We start from the raw sequence: 18,181 nt of genomic DNA, 5'->3' as shown, positions 1-18,181 counted from the left end.
TCTCCAGCAAGTTCTAAAATGCCAAGTAGTAAAACATTCTTTCACTAACAAAATGACCCTTCTATTTATTTTGTCCAGAATAAATGATCGTGAAACATGGTTGTGTGTGTTTATTTAGTTAATTGTCCATATTTGTGTGATGTTCTCATTAACATTTACAGATACACGAGACAAGGCAGGATTCCTACATGACATGGTTGATGCTGTATCCTCTTGGAACATAAACATACTTTTGAGAGTCTGCTGTTCTCTCCATTTAAGGCTGTGCAGCACCGAGAAGAAGCCCACTCTGAATGCTTCTGTGCCAAATCTAGATGAATAAATTATTGTAGTTTGTAGTATATGTACCTCAAACCACTTCTGCATTGCATCTTTACTGTTGGAATCCTCTCTGTCTGTCTACTACTGAGACCAGCTGTTACAAAAAAGAAAAGAAAAGAAAAAAACAAAAACAAAAAAAAACTAACAGAAAAGTAGCCTCTGTTTGCGCATGCGTGACAGTGAGGGTCTCCAAACCCTCACTTGACCCAGGCCGAGCGCACTGATGGGACCTTTCCGTTTGCGATAACTATCTGCAGTTTAAAGTTTCTGCAAATTCCTTGAATATCCGGGCAAATTAACGTCGCAGCTAAGGTTCAAAACGGTGAGTAGTCTACATTTAATTTTAAAAGTTGAAAGTCTAAAAGGATGTAGGCCTAATTAATTTAAACTCCAGTAGCGCGCAACCTGAACCTGAAGTTCTCTTATGACTTCAGGTTCAGGTACTTTACTTTAACCTTTTACTGTAATGTTTCTTGCAGAAGATCCATGATGTATTTTACACATATTTATTCGGTCGTTTTAATATGTAGTCGATAGATGTTTGTGTAAAACATCGGTAGGTATCCATGTATGAGCCATAGCAAAAAAAAGGGAAAAAAAGAAATCCATTCTATCCACATAATTGAATTTTTCTTATGCTATGTAGTCGATAGGCAAATTGTTGTTTTTTGTTTTTTTTTCTCGTTTTTTTCGTTTTTGTTTTTTTTTCAATTCTCAGCCCTTGTTATCAGTTTTCTATATGTCAGATCTTATTGGCTTGGTTACTTGTGAAGAAACGTGTGTCAAGTTTCTGATTGGCAGAGAGAAGTCCTTGGCTTCATATTGTAAATTTTTTTTTTTTCTGATTGTTTTGCCACCAACCTTTCTTGGTAATGCATGTATTTGTGTGACATGCGTAGAACTCGCGACTAATGGGCCCAGGACTTTGTAAGAACAATGTTTACGCTCTTGGTAAACAGACTTTTTCTATGCATCCTCCCACATTTACAATAACATGTCCAATAGTTATCTTATTTTTGAAATATGTAACAGCAACGCCTTTGCAATGTCTTTCTCAGGAAAACAGCAGGATTGTTCCTCAGAGATTGTTCCTGGGAAATGAAATGAACTGAAAAGTAATTTAGAACAAAAGAAAATAGCCCGCTATGTTGCGTAACACCCCAGTTAAATATACTGACCTGGACATGGATATTACCAACCAAACACAAACACGCACTTAAGGACTAGCAGTTTTATTTAGTATTTAGTATGAAAATGGTGTGTGAATGATGGTGTAGACTGGCAGCCTTCCTTCTGTCAATCTACCCCAGGGCGGCTGTGGCTGCAGTAGTATTTTATCAGCACCAATTGAGTGAAAGAATAAATATTATTCACTTTATTTAGTACTACTATAGAATTAAGTGCATTTAATTCTATAGTAGTTCATGACGTCATGTTAAAAAAACTATAAGCCTTCCTAGGCTCAATGAAGGCACCTTCTGTAAAGACTCACTTGTCAGATAACTATTTCCTCCTCCATTTGCCATGAAGCCAAACAAAGTGCTTATAACTATATGTGACCTGTGTTTTATAGGAGGCCGACTGGTGTCATGGCCCTCTCAGGGACGCTCCTCCTGTGTCTACTCCAGGCTGCTGCCTCACAGCTAGTACCTCGAGGTCCCAGACCCATCCCAGGCCGAGGGGACGACCCTTATATCAGCCCCACACCGCCACCACGGCCAATTCTGCCCCCAAACCCTCAAGGTTGTGAGAGTGAGTGCTGCACTAAGTACTAAGTACTACTTTTAACTGCAGTTCTCAAAGTCGTAGTAGAAACCCAACAACAGGTTCTACACTGGTGTGAATTATATATATAATAATTTAATTATTTAAAATGAAATTATGTAATTTTTATTCATTATTATTATTATTATTATTATTATTATTATTATTATTATTATTATTATTTTATTGCAACACATTTTTATTGCTGTATTTTTTATTATATCATTTTAGACTATAAATTCTATATGTTAAAAACAAAAACAAAAATCATCTTTAAGTCTTAATGTTCTGTCACTTTGTGTATTTATTGGAAATGTCTTTATATAATATTAACTCAAAAAACTAAAAAATCCACACCCTTTAAACATCCCTTTATTATACAGGTCAATGTAATTATGAGCTTCTTACAAATATTAACTTTGACTTCGAGTACACTTGAAGTCATGTTGCTCATTCCTGTTATTAAATAAATATCTCTGATGAACTTTTGTCAATGCTCTGGTTTATTCCACAGGAGAGATTGACTGTCCCATTCGCGTGTACTTCACCATCGACACTTCAGAAACCATCGCGTTGCAAGAGTCTCCCCCTGGACAACTGTTCGAAAGCATTAGAGAATTCACCAAGATTTTTGCACAGAGGCTGGATGAGGAGAACTACAGGGGTCAAATCAGGATTACGTGGACTATTGGCGGCTTGCACTACTCTCAAACTCAGGAAGTCTTCAGCGCATTCACCACCAAAACCAACTTCATTAGGAGCCTCAGCAGAATCAACTACCTGGGGAAGGGCACTTACACGGACTGTGCGCTCAAAAACATGACGTATCACATGACCCAGCAATACCATGATACAAAGGTGGTCCGCTTCTCTGTAGTGATCACCGATGGTCATGTGACTGGGAATCCCTGTGGGGGCATCAAGGTCATGGCAGATAAAGCTCGGGAGGAGGGTATCCAGATATTTTCTGTGGCAGCGTCCAGGGTCATCGATGAATTGGGGATGAGGGAAATCGCCAGCTCGCCCACGGATGTCTACAGGGATGACTTCATCGCAGTCGATATAGTGAACGGGCGGCCGACGATCATGACTTCCACTATTGATCAGATTATAAAAACTATGGTGATGAGAAACTCTTTTTAGGGGATGTGTTCATTTAGGTTGATTGGTCCTATTTTAGTATAGGTTTAGTTCCAGGTTTAGTCTAAGTTTAGTTTGGATGTGGTGTGTGTGTGTGTGTATGTGTGTGTGTGATTGCTGCCCTAGTTTGAGATGTAGGGAGAGCTTTCTACTTAAGTGAGATTAAAGATGATGCAAATTGCTGAGTTTAATGCAAAAAAAACTAAAAAGTTGGTAAGTTTGGAGGTAGTAAGTTAAATATTGATAATATATATTTTCCCCTCTTTCCTTAACAGAAATATCAAGCATATTTACAGGTAAGAAATGAAAATTCTGTATATTAGCAAAATTTATATCAGATTAAATTGTTATTGGTTGTGATTTAAAAAAAAAAAATTCTTTCTTTTGTTTGTTTTAGTGCTATAAAACTACATGTTATGAGACTCCTGGACCCCCAGGTGCAAAAGGATTCAGAGGCCTTAAGGTACAGTATGAGAGCCGTTCAGTATTTATTTATTATTTATTTATTTATTTATTTGAAGGACAGTGTGCAGATACATTAAAAAGATGGCTGCACCAGATTTAGCAAAATGCTAATTTCCATCTGTAGTCCTTGGTGTCACAAACATTAAAAACAAAACAATTCACAGTATGAGAGTAAGTTGAGTCCTTACATTTTGTTGAGAATATAATTTCTTTCCCAACAGCTCTGTTTTTTGTAATTTTCACAGGGAATTAAAGGAGGCCGGGGTTTTGTTGGACCAAAAGGTGAAAAGGGCCGACAGGTAGGAAGAACAAATAATACATTAATAGACATTAGTCACAGCTGCCATTGCTGAGTATGTGTTTTACAGGGAGATCCCGGCATCGAGGGTCCCATAGGACGCCCTGGACCAAAGGTTTAACCTGAGCTTTGATAATAATATTTTGTTTACTTTTGTTTGTAATTTGTTTGATATTAATTATGTGTTTTCTTGCACAGGGAGGAGGAGGTCCTAAAGGCGACAAAGTAAGGATCATAAAGTTCTAAGAAAAGCTTGTTAAACGTTAGATTTCATGTCTGTTTTGTATCAACAGGGGGACACTGGAGCATTAGGAACAAAGGTAGGCTTTTTTCTAGCTTTTCAAAACACAAACAATTACAAATGAAACACTATTCAGATGATAATACTGTTCTAACTCCTAATCTGCCTCTTACAGGGAACAGGAGGACTTCCAGGCAGAAGCGGGACTGATGGACAAAAGGTACGTGCATTTGTCTCATTTAAGCACGTGTAATGGTTTAGATTAGTAATAAGTAATATTGTTGTGTTTTCAGGGTAAACTTGGCCGCATTGGAGCTCCAGGCTGTAAAGGGGATTCAGGAGACAAGGTGAGAGTAGTTTTTTATGACTGTTGCTTAGAAAAAGAGATGATTTTTTTTTTGTAGGCATGCAGAGTGTCCATAGAGATGTATTAGCCAAAGCTGTATAAGACAAACAAAAGCACCGTGGAACAATCCCATTAAATATTAGGTCAGTACTCGCAGTCGTAATAATTTAATGACACTGTAATCTAAGAATTCTGGTGAATAGTGAGCCATAATTCAAGTAGTTAGCATCTTCCAATGACTACTGATTTATTATTAGACTTCCATGTGGTGCGATGACACTATCTTGAGCTATTCATGGGCTTCAGCTTCTTTTTTATGTCACCGTTCAAAAGATATAATATTATGTAAACACTTATTCGTTGCTATGAGAATGTAACTTCAGTACCTGTAGTTTTTAACCATGAGTCAGAAACATGTTTCACTTTGAACTGTTAACCCTGCCCACTTTGTCCTATCTCAATTATCCGCATTTATATTACACTTCATAATTTATCTTAACCAGAAGAAATAAAATCAAGTACAGACCCTTTAAAAATAAAATAATGTGTTGTGCTGAAAGAATGTCTATAGTACATGTAATGGTTAAATTATGTTACGTTTGTAGGGGCCAGATGGTTATACTGGAGATGTGGGTGACTCAGGACAACCAGGTGACAAAGGTGACAAGGTCTGTATCTGATCTGTCTCATGTTTCCATCTGTATAATAATGGAGTCTGATATAACCGGAACAGAACATATTATTATTATTATTATTTTGAATATTTTTTTCTACGATCCACCCTGTTACGAGAGTTCCTAAGTGTCTCAAGATCCACCTATATAAAATGATTTGTTCTGTGTTTGGAGATCAAACTTGAATCGCCAACCTAATAATTCCTTATAAATATCAAAATTGGCTTTAGGGTGAAACTGGATCTCCAGGAAAGTCAGGTCCTCCAGGCTCAACGGGTGAACCAGGATCAAAGGTTAGTTTACTTTAAAAATACATAAATACAGCCTTAAGCCCAAATAACCGCAAATAACCAACATGTATCACTATTGCAGGGTGAAAGAGGAAATCCTGGCAACCCAGGGGAGCAAGGGCTAAAGGGCCGAAAGGTATTCACAGGACACACTTTTTGATACAGTATTCTTAATGTCATCACTGGAGATTTACATAGAGCACTCTGACCATTATCTCACAATTGCTTCAGACATGAGCATAATTCAGTTTTCAATATCATCAGCTCTATTGCCTGAAATCAAATGTATTACTTTTTGCAGGGGGCTAGTGGGCTACCCGGTCAGAAAGGAGAACAGGTATCATTTGTGAATTCTCATGTATTATTTCTCCAGTGTAAAATGAGAGTGAGTGACATTAACTTTCTCATTCTGCCTAACAGGGGAGAAGCGGAGGTCCTGGTCCAAAGGGTACAAAAGGACAGGATGGACCAAATGGAGAAAAGGCGAGTACAAAATGAACTTGTTTTGCACCCTACATAACACCATAGACTGTGGTTAGTAAGAGATAAGCCTGTAGTTTGATCATTAAAAAATGTGTGGGAGTAATGTGAATTTCAAAACTCTCTGGGGAACGCTCCAGCTCAAAATACTTCCTGTCTGCTGTAATTTGGCCCAATTTCAAGCTAATAGACTTCACTACTTTTTGGTTACCTCTGTCTTTGTATGGGTTGATTAATGAGATGTTACAGATTGTGACATGTCCATTTATTTTTAGGGTGATCGAGGACCACCTGGAAGCAGCGGTCGACCTGGGGAAGATGGGCTGAAGGGGGCAAAGGTACACGTACTCTGACATTACTATGAATCAGTAGCCTAGGCAAAGGCTAGCACCTTTAGTTCATCACACATTTCTCTAGAAACACCCACGAATACTCCATATTAGGTCTGAGGGAGAAAAATAACTAAATTTAAAGGGAATTGTCAAAGGCCGTTTTCTTTTTCATCATTAAAACTGACATCAATCAAGTACAACAGTTTTAATACAGTTCTAGGATGATTTGCTCTATAAGCAAAAATAATCATACAATTGCTTTAAAATCCAAAATCCAAATGTATGTGTACTATGAAATGACTAGCAACTACAATTTTGGAATTAATCAAATCAAATGTGTTACCAGTGCGTGGTTTTAATAACTTTTCTTTCAAACTGTTTTTTCTTTAGGGTGAAATAGGCCTTCCCGGTCCAAGAGGCCCACCAGGGGAAGTAGGGGGTCCGGGATTAAAGGTAGGATCTTTAACCATCAATAACAAACTACCCTTTTTTTAAGTGTAAACATCAGCTCAATTGTATAATTGTCATCTACAGGGCAATGTGGGTGATCCTGGAGATCCGGGGCCAAGGGGAGAACCAGGACCCCAAGGACCAATAGTAGGTGCTAGGTTACAATATCATGTATGAATTTTAAGTGTGGGACCAGGCTTTTGCTGTAGCTGGTCCGAGACTTTGGAACAATGTTCCTCTGTGTATTTGAATAGTCCAATATTTAAATATTTTTAAAATCTCTGTTGAAAACAGAGATTGTTTGCACTGGCTTTTAACACAAGCTGAGCAGAACTCTTGTATTGTATTGTTTTATCGTGTATTGTTTTATCGTGTTTTTGCATGTTTTGTTTTATAAGATTGCACTTTATATTGCTTTTGTACAGCACTTTTGGCAGCTGTGGTTGTTTTTAAATGTGCTTTATAAATACATTTGATTTGGCTTTTGACTTGAAGCATGTGACTAAATGTGTTTTTTGTAAAAGGGTGAAAAAGGCAGGCAAGGATTCAGCTTCTCTGGACCGAGAGGACCAACAGTATGACTTCCATTTTCTTGTTAATGAGTTTAGAATATGCGATTAGATCAAATCTATATTATTATATGTTATTTTTTTAGGGAGAGAAAGGTGATCCAGGCAGAAAAGGCCCCAGAGGTGGTAGAGGTCAATGTGGTGCCAAAGGAGAGGCTGGAACAAAAGGAGTGCCCGGAGAGCCTGTAAGATCAGTTAAACACTATGGTATAAAATTGATTTGCCGTTCATAGACTTTGATAATTTGCTTGTTTATGTGTATAATAATTGAAGCATTAACTCAGATCAGACAACAAGTACTTTCAAGACATCATTTTTATTTACTAAGTGAGTGTTTTCTCAATGTTCTAGGGGGAACCTGGTGAACCAGGTCATCCAGGACCGAGAGGACCCAGAGGGGAGCCAGGTTCTGATGTAACTCAACCCAAGAGATGTAATGTCTTTCTATATTTTTGTTGCCTGATAATACACTTTGTATGTTGTTTTAGGGGGAGCCTGGACCAATGGGAGACCCTGGGCTCACTGTAAGTACCTTTAAACATTGATATTAGTTCCACTCTGTAACAAGTAAAAATATATTGTTGTGACTGCAGGAGTGTGATGTCATGACATACATCAGAGAGACATGTGGCTGTTGTGGTATGTGGTTTTGTATTCCGATATTCAGATACCTTAAATACTTGTGTTTTAAGAGGATATCCTTATTAATTGTCAGATTGTGAAAAGCACTGTGGAGCCCTGGACATAGTATTTGTCATTGATAGTTCAGAAAGTGTTGGACAGACCAATTTCACCCTAGAAAAGAACTTTGTAATCAACACCATGAACAGACTGGGATCTATGGCCAGTGACCCCACATCAGCTACAGGTAGGAAGTTTTCCTTAACTATTTTTGTAGTGACCATCCATTTTGCTTTTGAAAGAGTACCTTTTATTGTTTTAGGTACAAGAGTTGGAGTTGTACAGTACAGTCATAATGGCACCTTTGAAGCCATCCGCCTTGACGACCCAAACATTAACTCCATCTCAGCTTTCAAAATGGCCGTGAAGAAGCTGGAGTGGATCGCGGGAGGGACATTCACCCCCTCAGCGCTGAAATTTGCCTATGATACCCTGATTCGCAACAGCAAGAGAGAGCGCTCCAAAGTGTCCATGGTGGTGATCACAGATGGAAGATTTGATCCACGAGACGATGACAATCTGTTGAATTATATTTGCAGTGATGCTAAAGTGGAAGTGAACGCGATTGGGGTCGGAGACATGTTCGGCAAGATGCAGCAGACTGAAACGCTCTTGTCTATAGCATGCAATAACAAAAAGAGAGTCACTGAGATGAGGCGTTATGCGGACCTCATGGCTGAGGACTTCATTGACAAAGTAGAGACTTGGATTTGTCCAGGTAAGTAAAGTATAGCCCTCCAAGTCCTTTAATATGAGTTTGTATTTCTAAATATTCATTTTTATTTCCTGTACAGAGCCTATTACTGTGTGCCCGGACCTTCCCTGTAAACAAGGCAAGTACATTTGCCTATACATATAAATAATAGTGGAAATAACTGGTAAAAAAAACGATAAGGATTTTTTATGTAAAGTTCAACAAGTAAACAATACAAGTCTGTCAGTAGTTTAAGTAATCTGTAGATGAGCAGAGCTGAAACCAACACAAACTCTGTCAATTTTAAAGCACTTTTCTAAATAATTTGATCCAAATGAAGTCAATGTGATACTGCTTGAAGCCCACACAGACAAAACCGTCTGCAGCTCATGACATGTTTTCGAGCCCATTATTTGATTACTCAATTGTTTGACTGTTTTTTGTTGACTGAGCTATTAATCTGATCAGTTGTTTTATTTCTAATTATACGTGTCTAAGAGTTGTCCATGTTCATTTGTTTTGTTTTGTTTTCAGAGCCTGATGTGGCTCCATGTACAAACCGGCCTGTAGATCTGGTCTTTCTTCTGGATGGGTCTGAAAGGCTGGGGAATGAAAACTTCCGTCATGTCGGTGAACTTGTGCAAAGGGTTGCTGACAGTCTGGGCCTTGCGCGGAGTAAAATTGACCGTATGCGAGCGCGTGTGGCTCTAGTGCAGTTTGGCAAAGAAAGAGAGCACACCATTGCTTTTCCTCTCACTCATGACCCTACCTTGATCTCTGCTGGCCTGGAAGGTTTACGTTATCTGGACTCTTCCTCCGACATAGGCTCTGCCATCCTTTACACAATAGACAATATACTCCGCCCGGGAGAAATAAGGCGCTTTGCAGAACTCTCATTTGTTTTCATAACTGATGGAGTCACAGCCAGTGAAAGTTTGGAGGAGGCCGTCAGTGCCATGCGAAGGGCACATGTGGTCTCCACAGTGATTGCAACAAGGGGTGATGTCGACCAGGCGGTCTTGCAGAAGCTAGTCATGGGTGACCAGGATGCCATCTTTCAAGGGCAAGAATTTTCAAGTCTCTCCCAGTCATCATTGCTCAACAAGTTCATTAGATGGGTTTGTTAGAGGAAAAAGTCAATTGCAAAGGACTTACTGATGATATTGTTGCTAATGTGTTATCATTATGTTACTGCACTGTATGATTTGCACTTGAGACAAATACATTTACATATTCATGAGAAAAATCAAAGAAAAACAAGTCTAATCATTTGACAACCGTATACCGTGTTTAATCCGAATATAAAAACCTCTTACAGTTGAGCCTTGACATTTAAACATTCTAAATGCTTTTTATACATTCTACATTATAAGCATGGTTTAACAGTTCTTTACAGTGCATTATAACTTCCACAGAATCTCACTCTGGCCTGAGTGGGAGTCAGAACAATGGACAGCTGAAGTTGCTCTGGCAAGGCTCAAAGATCAGATTCTTGAGAATTTTCCTGCATTCACTGCACACTCTCCCATTGGTTCACATCATGTCCAGCTGTAGAGGAAGAGAGGGACAGACTTAGGTTTATGTCTCATGTCTCCTGACACGTCATTTATGCACACAGAAGTAAACATACAGTGTAGTCTCTATACAAGTTGTGAAAATGTTTAGAGAGAATGTCCCAAACCAAAGCAACAAGCCCCACCATATACAAAACATATGATAGGATTTTTACTCATTTTTACATGACTTCCCTCACTAAAAAAACAGTTAAAGGACCAAAGAAAACACACCAAGTCATCCACGTCCCCAGTGTCCTCAGCAGTTGGCGCAGCCTTTTCCTCCTCTTTGTCTTCTGCAACCAGGAACTGCAAACATGGATACCATGATTGAACATTGCTTTGAGTCTGAATAAATACTTGTTTGGATTTTATTGTTTTGTCTTTTATATCCACCTGGTTAGCGTCCTGTTTTGATATTGTACTTCCTCCAACCTCATCTTTGCTGATTAGAGTGACTCGATCTGTGAGGGAAACATTTTCAGTTTTGGAAAAAAAGTGTGTGTGTGTGTGTGTGTGTGTGTGGGTGTGTGTGTGTGTGTGTGTGTGTATATATATATATATATATATATACACACACACACACACACACACACACACACACACACACTTTGATGATCAATCGAAGAACTACGGGTTTTTCATACCTTGGACCAGCAGATCCCAAAATTCTTCCAGCCCTCTGTTTGGGATGCTCCTTTTCAATGACTGAAGATAACTATTATACAGATCAGGATTCCCCAGCTGGAAAAGGAAAGATTAAAACCTCATAGCACATCATCTTGAAAAAAACAGGCTGCATTCAAGTTGGGATAAACACTACAAACACATTGTATAATCATCTTTGTAAGTTGATTCATTATTTCTCAAACAAAGCTAAAACTATGCAGTGTAATGTTTCAAAAATATTCCAAACTCCCACACCATGCACCATAATAATAATTCAGATAACCAACAGAACTGGTGAATGTTTACTCACCTTAACAGACTGCTCTCTGAAAGCCTGGATACAGGTGATGCTTTTCATGTAGTAGTGTGCGTTCTTGTTGCTAAGCAACTGCTCTATCCTATGAGTCAGCTGCTGACAGACTGGGAAGGACACAAGGGTCACCACAACCAAACAAAAACGGATAAGCACAATTACTAAGGCTTAACACCAGTGATGGCAGGGAACATAACAAGAGGAAGGTTTATGGAGTCATAATACATAAATACAAGTGCAATCTGCAGCTCACCATCACCAAATGGAAGTGTTTTCTGTTTGATGAGTGTACAGAAATCTCGTGCCGGATCCACACTTCCCACCTGCAGTGCACCAATTAAAAAATATAAAAAAACGAATTAAAAAAGTAGAAAGCACACTTACAAATGCACACTGTGAACGGCAAAGGACTTTTTGTGACAATAGTACTTCATTTAGAGTAACACTATCTCCTGAAATGAGTGTTATATGAAACAGCTGCTCTGCTACTCACTGAGGTCACAGAGCCTTCAGCAATGTCAGCCAGGTTATATTCCTCATCCTCTTCATCTTTTTTGGCCTTTTTGGCATCAGTCTCCTCAGATCTGCAAGTTTATTTGACCCATTAAATTCAGTTCTCATTAATAACCCCATATCCATAGCATTACTGCAGTTGGGGGCATTTAAGTAAGACTAACAGGTAGCAACATTTTGTTTTCTGTGCAGGATGTCATGCTTTAAAATGATTAACACTTACTCTTTGCCAAAGATCTGTGCACTTGTCTTTTTTGTTTTCTTCTTTTCCACTTCAGTCAAAGGAAACTTTTTCTTGAGCTCATTCAGAGGAGCCTGGCAGCGCTGGTTTACCACTTCAGGTCGCTCCAAAGCCGCCTTTAGCCATGGTTCCATGGGCGGCAGAGGGGTCCCAGGGTTAACGGCTCGATGATGCAGGCACTTCAAACAAGGAGAAACATGAGTTTTGAATGACGTGTGACTGACAAAGCTGATATGTACATTGCTTTTTAATGAGATAATGAGCTTGGCTTTAAAAGTTTTTATTGTTTCACTGGGGATTTTTGGGGATGTGATGACCCAATCTTTACTTCAATAGCTTCTTAATGTTACATTGTTAATGTTGCACAACCTATTGATAACTAATAGATATAAAGAGAACAATCAATGCATTATTATTTTAGCAGCATTATAATACAGCTGTTGCATGTTTGAACTCCAGTACCTGGAAGTGCCTCTGAAAGGCAGGGTTTGGAATGTGGTGAACCTTGTGCATGTCTTTATGCTCCCCATTTTCATCCTCCTCAACCAGCATCATGGAGTCAATGAGAGAATCCACAGCAGACAGCTGGGTTTCTGAAGTAATTATGTCAGACATAAGGATAAAAGTGAACAATTAAACATGCATTCATAACAAAAAATATGTACCTGAAGGAGTGAACTTTTTGTTTTCAAGAGAGGGGAATGTAAACTGTCTGAGGTCCTCGGTAAAAGGCAGCTGGATGTAAAGTAGGCACTAGAGAGGACAAACATAAGATGTGTACTTGAAGGGTATGGAACATTACATAAATAACAATAAATTAGTTAATCATCTCACCTCATAACCCTGTTTGATACATGGGAAAGCAGCACCAACTTGTGGATTGCTGCTTTTGTTATAGGCATACCTCACAATGGCAGCCATATTAAGCTGGTCCAGTGCTCGAATAAGTGCTGACAGTGCAATTCCTGCATGCTACGCATAGAGAGGAATAAAAGAGATAAAATTATTATTATTTTTTAAATTGTATCAGCAAAGCAAACACAAAAAAATAAAGGCACCTATACCTCATCATCTTTGGGGGCAAATATCTTGAGAACCTGATTTCCCATAAAGTGATGACGCTGGATCTAAGGAAAACGGGAAAATATGTACATTTGTAAGCTTCACTGCATGAGATAATAATCATAAAAGATTATTCCTATACAAGACAGTATTTACAATCTGTAGAATATCAATTAAACAATGATGACAGACAGACAGAGTAGTTTAATACCAGGTTTTGTTTTGTGAAGCCAAGAACAGCAAAGCATTTCCCATCATGTCTATATTTCATTTGGTCTTGGTCCACTTTGGAGAAGGGAACAATGTCACTGCCATAACGGAAACCTGTTAACAAGTTAACAAAATTTAGTATAATATTTATGTGTAGAAAAATATGATTAGTATATATTATAATGATTAAAACAAATGACCTTGAATAGTATCCTCTGCTGGTACCTCTGTTTCATTGTCATCATCTAAACAGAAGACAGTCTCTTTCTTCACATCATCTTTCTGGTTTGATTGGGCATCCACAGTATGCCACATTTTCTTCAGTTTCTCTTCTGTCACCTGAGAGATACAGGAAAAAAACTTTATAAATTTCAAATTTCCCAATCCCATTTTGTCATTTTTTACCATTAAATGAGAAATGGGTAATATTATACCAAAATGTGCAGATCAATACCAAAATTTCATGAAATATGTATGTAGAACTTACTGCTTTATATCCAACAATTCGGATGGATAGTGTACTGCCAATGGTTAGTTGACAGGGCCAAGCCATGGGTCTTCTCTCAATGCGCTTGAACATATAAAGCTGCTCTAGTGCATTCCTGTAAAAGCACACATAAATGATAAAACATTCAAATGGAAAAACTGCTACAATGACCCATTTGAAAGTGTTGCATTTAAACCTGAAGCTGTAGACTTCATCCAGACCGTCCTCCTCATCCAGGCTCAGCATGATGTGTTTGACCATGTCCAGACCCTGCTGCTGCTCCGGGGACAAGCCTTTACCAGTTCCTGGGTGTCCCTGATCCCCTCCATCCCCGCTACCACCTTCCTCATCCTCTTCGTCAACAGGGAAGGGCAAACTAGGAAGAAAATGTATAGTAAGTATATAACTATAACTAATATATATATATATATATATACATACACACACACACACACACACACACATATATTATACATTTATATATATGTGTGTGGGTGTGTGTGTGTAAACTATAAATAAAAAATCTATCTTTTATTTTAATATTGGCATGTCTACATTGTGTTCTTACAAGAACTGAATGGTAATTCCAGCTTTTTTAAGGTTTTCAATGATAATGTCCAGATTATCAGAGCTGGCCTGAGTGCTGAGATCAGTCAAAACCGCAATGTTGAGTCGCTCATATTTCTTCCCCCTAAAAATGAACAAAATTAAGAACAATATGTGTACAATATTATTTGTATGGGTAGGATGTGGTAAGCTGTTATCAATTCATTATGACATTTCTTACTTTGTATGTGTCTGAAGAAGATCCATACAGACAACAAGTGCATCTAGCCCTATATAAAAACAGATAAGGAACCTATAAATCTTTATTTTGCCAATGTATATAGCACTTCGTAAGGTGGGTATATAAAAAAGTCATAGTTTTATTGAAAAGACATTAACTAAATAAATTGCCTCTTTGTTCAAGGCAATTAATATAAACTTAATTTAATACGTTGAATGTAAATGCAAAGCATTTTATCTAATGTACTTCAAATTTGCATTTGTTAAAGGATACAATCCGCCTGATGGTTCTCTGGTTGGATCTGATTTGCAATTTCTTCCAGAAGGTCAAAGTCTGGAATCATGAGGGGGCGATGCACAGAGATGTGTTGATACTGATCATCCTGCTGCAGAGGATTTTTAGTACGATCTGTCCCAAACAGAACTAATGCCAGCTCCTCCTTGGTCTCTGCAAACACCTGTAAGGGCAGCAAATCATGAAAGCAGTGTAAGAAGTTTATCTGCTTTACGCTAACCACATAATGAATGGGAAGGGGACTTGCCTGGCGTTGGACAAACTTCTGCATAACCTTTTTGGCAAGTTCAAATGGAGGCTCTTCACCAGGAGCAGAGTTGGACATGGAGAAGCCCACATCCATGCATAACACAAATGCAGACTGCAACAAAAATATTTCTATGGGTTCCATGAGTTTAACAAAACAAACATGGTGTGGTTAAGCATACCAGAAACTAAACCAGTTAATCAGCTAATGAGAAATCAGATTAACACCCCTGTCCTGAACAGACACTTTCTCTCACATAGACTGAGGTTTCATCATGCAATTTATCTCCCTAGTCATTTACACGTGTGCAAAATTGAAAAATAAAATAAATGTAACAAAAAGAGAAATATTGAAGACAAAATGCAAATCTTTAAGGATTATAAAACACAATACTACAATCCTTTACAAAAAATCTCAATATAATCTAATCGCTACCATTTCTTTGTGTAGAAAAATACCAAGTCTATAACAAAACATTAAATGCAAAGCAAAGTTAGGTAAGATAAATATTTAATCCTGTCAACTGGACACAAACGTTTTGAGTGAAGAGTGAGTTTGCTGCTCATCCAAGCTCCTTCTTCAGTTCCGGTCAGATTGCTGGTAGACACTGCCTTAAATCTATCTGAAGGGAGGAGCTAACTACACTGAAACTAATACACCTGTTTATAGTTTCTGTCTGTTAGCATGTCTATTGAGCTACCTTAAGTGTGAACTGTGCCTTGGTCATATTTAGCATAATCATTCAGGCCCCTAATGGGTGCTTTCACACCTATTAACATACGGCTTAGCCCTGTTGTTTTCCTTGTTTAGATTTAGGTCTGAGGATGGAGTGATAAATAGGAGATACATGATGTCTAAGGCCCCCATTCCTGTTCAAAGATAGATTGTCTTTCCTAACAAAAATCGCCTCTTTAACTCCCCTCTCAAACCATTTCTTTTCTTTGGCCAAGATCTGTACCTCACTATCTTTAAAGGAATGGTTAGTGTTTTTTAAATGAAGATGTACGGCAGACTGGGGTCCCAAAAGAAGCTCTTGCGGCGATGTTGGTACATTCTGTTATGGAGTGGCTGTTTTGTTTCCCCAATATAACGCTCACTGCAGTCTTCACCACACAAATGGGGTAGACCACATTTCTTTGTTTGTGGCTTGGGACTTTGTCCTTTGGGTGAACCAGTTTCTGTCTTAAAGTGTTTGAAAAGCTTTAGCGGATTTTAGGCAGCAATTCTGGTCAAACATACAGACAAACACTGTAAGGAATGGTTACACCATTCAGATTCTCTTTGCCCTGTTTTTGGGCTCTCTTAGATCTATTGATTGTTATTATTTAGATATCCACAAGCAGAGAGGGCTTTCTCCATGTGTTGTTCTTCTTTCCCCTTTCTCTCTGTGCTTGCGAGAACCATTTTAGCCCTGTGTTGTAATGTTCAAAAAACTCAGTTTGTGCTGCAGTGGATGGTGTGAATCAAAAAGCAGGTATTGGCTGGTCTGTGTGAGCTTCCTGTAAAATTCTACCTGGAGTTGCCGGTCCTCTCCTATGGTTAATGTACAATCTAAGAAGGCCAGTTTGTTCTCCTTGGCTTCTTCCCGTGAGAACTTGATGCTTGGATCCACAGCATGAATATGTGCAGTAAAGGGCTCCAGAGCTTGAACTTTAATTTTAGTCCAGTTGTCACGTAGTGATACCAAAGCAATGTTGAAATGAATCATATTTTGGTGATACAGGACAGACAGTGAACTGTGAACCTTTGGTTTGAAAGTGAAAATGACACAGCACAGCAGACAGTGTTGTTTGTTTATTATTATCTATTATTAATTTGAAACTAGTAAATGTGGGTTTCTAGACGATAGTAGACTGCTTTCTTTATTAAAGCTGTTTAGCAGATCAGTATAAGCTCCATTGGGGACTACTACAGTATAACACTATATATTGTTGCTCAATGAACTAACGCTATTTAAATGTTGAGAATAGATTGGTTACATGTTTATGGTACATTAGCTGAATAACAAAATGATGACTTACTTTTGACGATGCCATTGTTTTCCTTATTTCCCTCCACCAAATGATTTTGTGTTGCTGTGTTATAAATCCGGAGAGAAACTCTGACAGTCCCGTACTGAAGTTCCGCTGTGAAAGGCAAAAGTGGGGCAAACCGCTGTCGCCCTCCAGTGGCAACTTTTCACTTTTTAAGTAATGTGCTAGAAAAATTCCACGTAAAACATTGGCTGAATATGCTGTTTCTCTATTAGCAATAAGTAAAAACAAACCTAAAAATATTGAGTTGACAAATAGTTGCAATAAATTGCCAGTTTATTAGTGTATTTAGTGATTTAGCCTGCAACATGAGATATGAAATGGTAAACAACAGTGTTCTATTAAGACATAACCATAATCTGTACATAGACTAATGCAATAAAATAAATAACTTTTCTCAATTAGTGAAATCAGTTTATCTGTATTAAATGAAGAAAAGTGCATGTATTCAATATAAAATAAATTTAAAACACAGGCCTGGACTAAAATTATTATAATAAAATTGAAAATATTAAATAAAAAGCTGGTGTGTACTTCTTCATTAACAAATCACCCAAAGGGCACACAGCACAAAAAAGCAAATATGCATTGTCTTAGGTGATACTGTGTTGAAATTTGCACAATGAACAATGTAACCTTTGTCCCGCCATATTAAACAATGATTTTCTTTTAACAAAACACACAATCATTTTCAATAACATTGCAAAAAGTATAGTTCAAATATATACAGGGAAAGGTATTCTGAACATGCTTTTGTTGGATGGAAAGAAAGATGTCAAATCTACAACACTTGTGAAATTAGGCACCAAGGCTATGCATCAAGGTTTTTTTTTGTTTTGTTTTTCAGTTCACTTTGACAGAAATGTGAAAAGTTAGTTTATATTACCTGATAGGGTAATCTAGGAAGGTAGTATAGGTTAGTTCAACCACTTCATAAGAACCAAATATAGATACATACAATACAATATTTATAAAACCAGTGCAGGGAGTGTAATAAATTGATAAAAACAAATAAATTATACATTTC

At 38.0% G+C, this 18,181-nt stretch overlaps 2 protein-coding genes across 2 annotated transcripts; one reads left to right on the top strand and one right to left on the bottom strand.

Annotated features, from left to right (window-relative positions):
- Positions 1 to 498: 498 nt before the first annotated feature.
- LOC117389116 (collagen alpha-2(VI) chain-like) lies at positions 499 to 10,022 on the top strand. The gene is made up of 28 exons (XM_033986717.2): positions 499 to 643; positions 1,895 to 2,073; positions 2,600 to 3,207; positions 3,501 to 3,521; positions 3,623 to 3,688; positions 3,936 to 3,989; positions 4,059 to 4,103; positions 4,187 to 4,213; positions 4,282 to 4,308; positions 4,405 to 4,449; positions 4,523 to 4,576; positions 5,181 to 5,243; positions 5,480 to 5,542; positions 5,622 to 5,675; positions 5,841 to 5,876; positions 5,960 to 6,022; positions 6,295 to 6,357; positions 6,742 to 6,804; positions 6,886 to 6,948; positions 7,326 to 7,376; positions 7,457 to 7,555; positions 7,722 to 7,784; positions 7,859 to 7,894; positions 7,964 to 8,009; positions 8,086 to 8,238; positions 8,314 to 8,769; positions 8,846 to 8,884; positions 9,280 to 10,022. The coding sequence occupies exons 2-28, from the start codon at positions 1,911 to 1,913 to the stop codon at positions 9,870 to 9,872; spliced, it is 3,114 nt and encodes a 1,037-aa protein (XP_033842608.1). The 5' UTR covers positions 499 to 643; positions 1,895 to 1,910; the 3' UTR covers positions 9,873 to 10,022.
- xrcc5 (X-ray repair complementing defective repair in Chinese hamster cells 5) lies at positions 10,015 to 17,217 on the bottom strand. Its single transcript, XM_033986716.2, has 21 exons — positions 17,143 to 17,217; positions 15,122 to 15,235; positions 14,854 to 15,037; positions 14,581 to 14,629; positions 14,362 to 14,484; positions 13,990 to 14,169; positions 13,794 to 13,908; positions 13,507 to 13,645; positions 13,308 to 13,420; positions 13,099 to 13,161; positions 12,869 to 13,006; positions 12,700 to 12,787; positions 12,497 to 12,627; positions 12,017 to 12,213; positions 11,774 to 11,864; positions 11,534 to 11,603; positions 11,278 to 11,387; positions 10,946 to 11,042; positions 10,695 to 10,762; positions 10,533 to 10,607; positions 10,015 to 10,293 (listed from the first exon to the last, which is right to left on the bottom strand). The coding sequence occupies exons 1-21, from the start codon at positions 17,155 to 17,157 to the stop codon at positions 10,279 to 10,281; spliced, it is 2,175 nt and encodes a 724-aa protein (XP_033842607.1). The 5' UTR covers positions 17,158 to 17,217; the 3' UTR covers positions 10,015 to 10,278.
- Positions 17,218 to 18,181: the final 964 nt, after the last annotated feature.

This window comes from Periophthalmus magnuspinnatus, chromosome 21, assembly GCF_009829125.3.
Source record: "Periophthalmus magnuspinnatus isolate fPerMag1 chromosome 21, fPerMag1.2.pri, whole genome shotgun sequence".
Lineage (NCBI taxonomy): Eukaryota > Metazoa > Chordata > Actinopteri > Gobiiformes > Gobiidae > Periophthalmus > Periophthalmus magnuspinnatus.
Note: the sequence above shows the minus strand (reverse complement) of the source record. Positions and strands in the feature narration are given on the sequence as shown.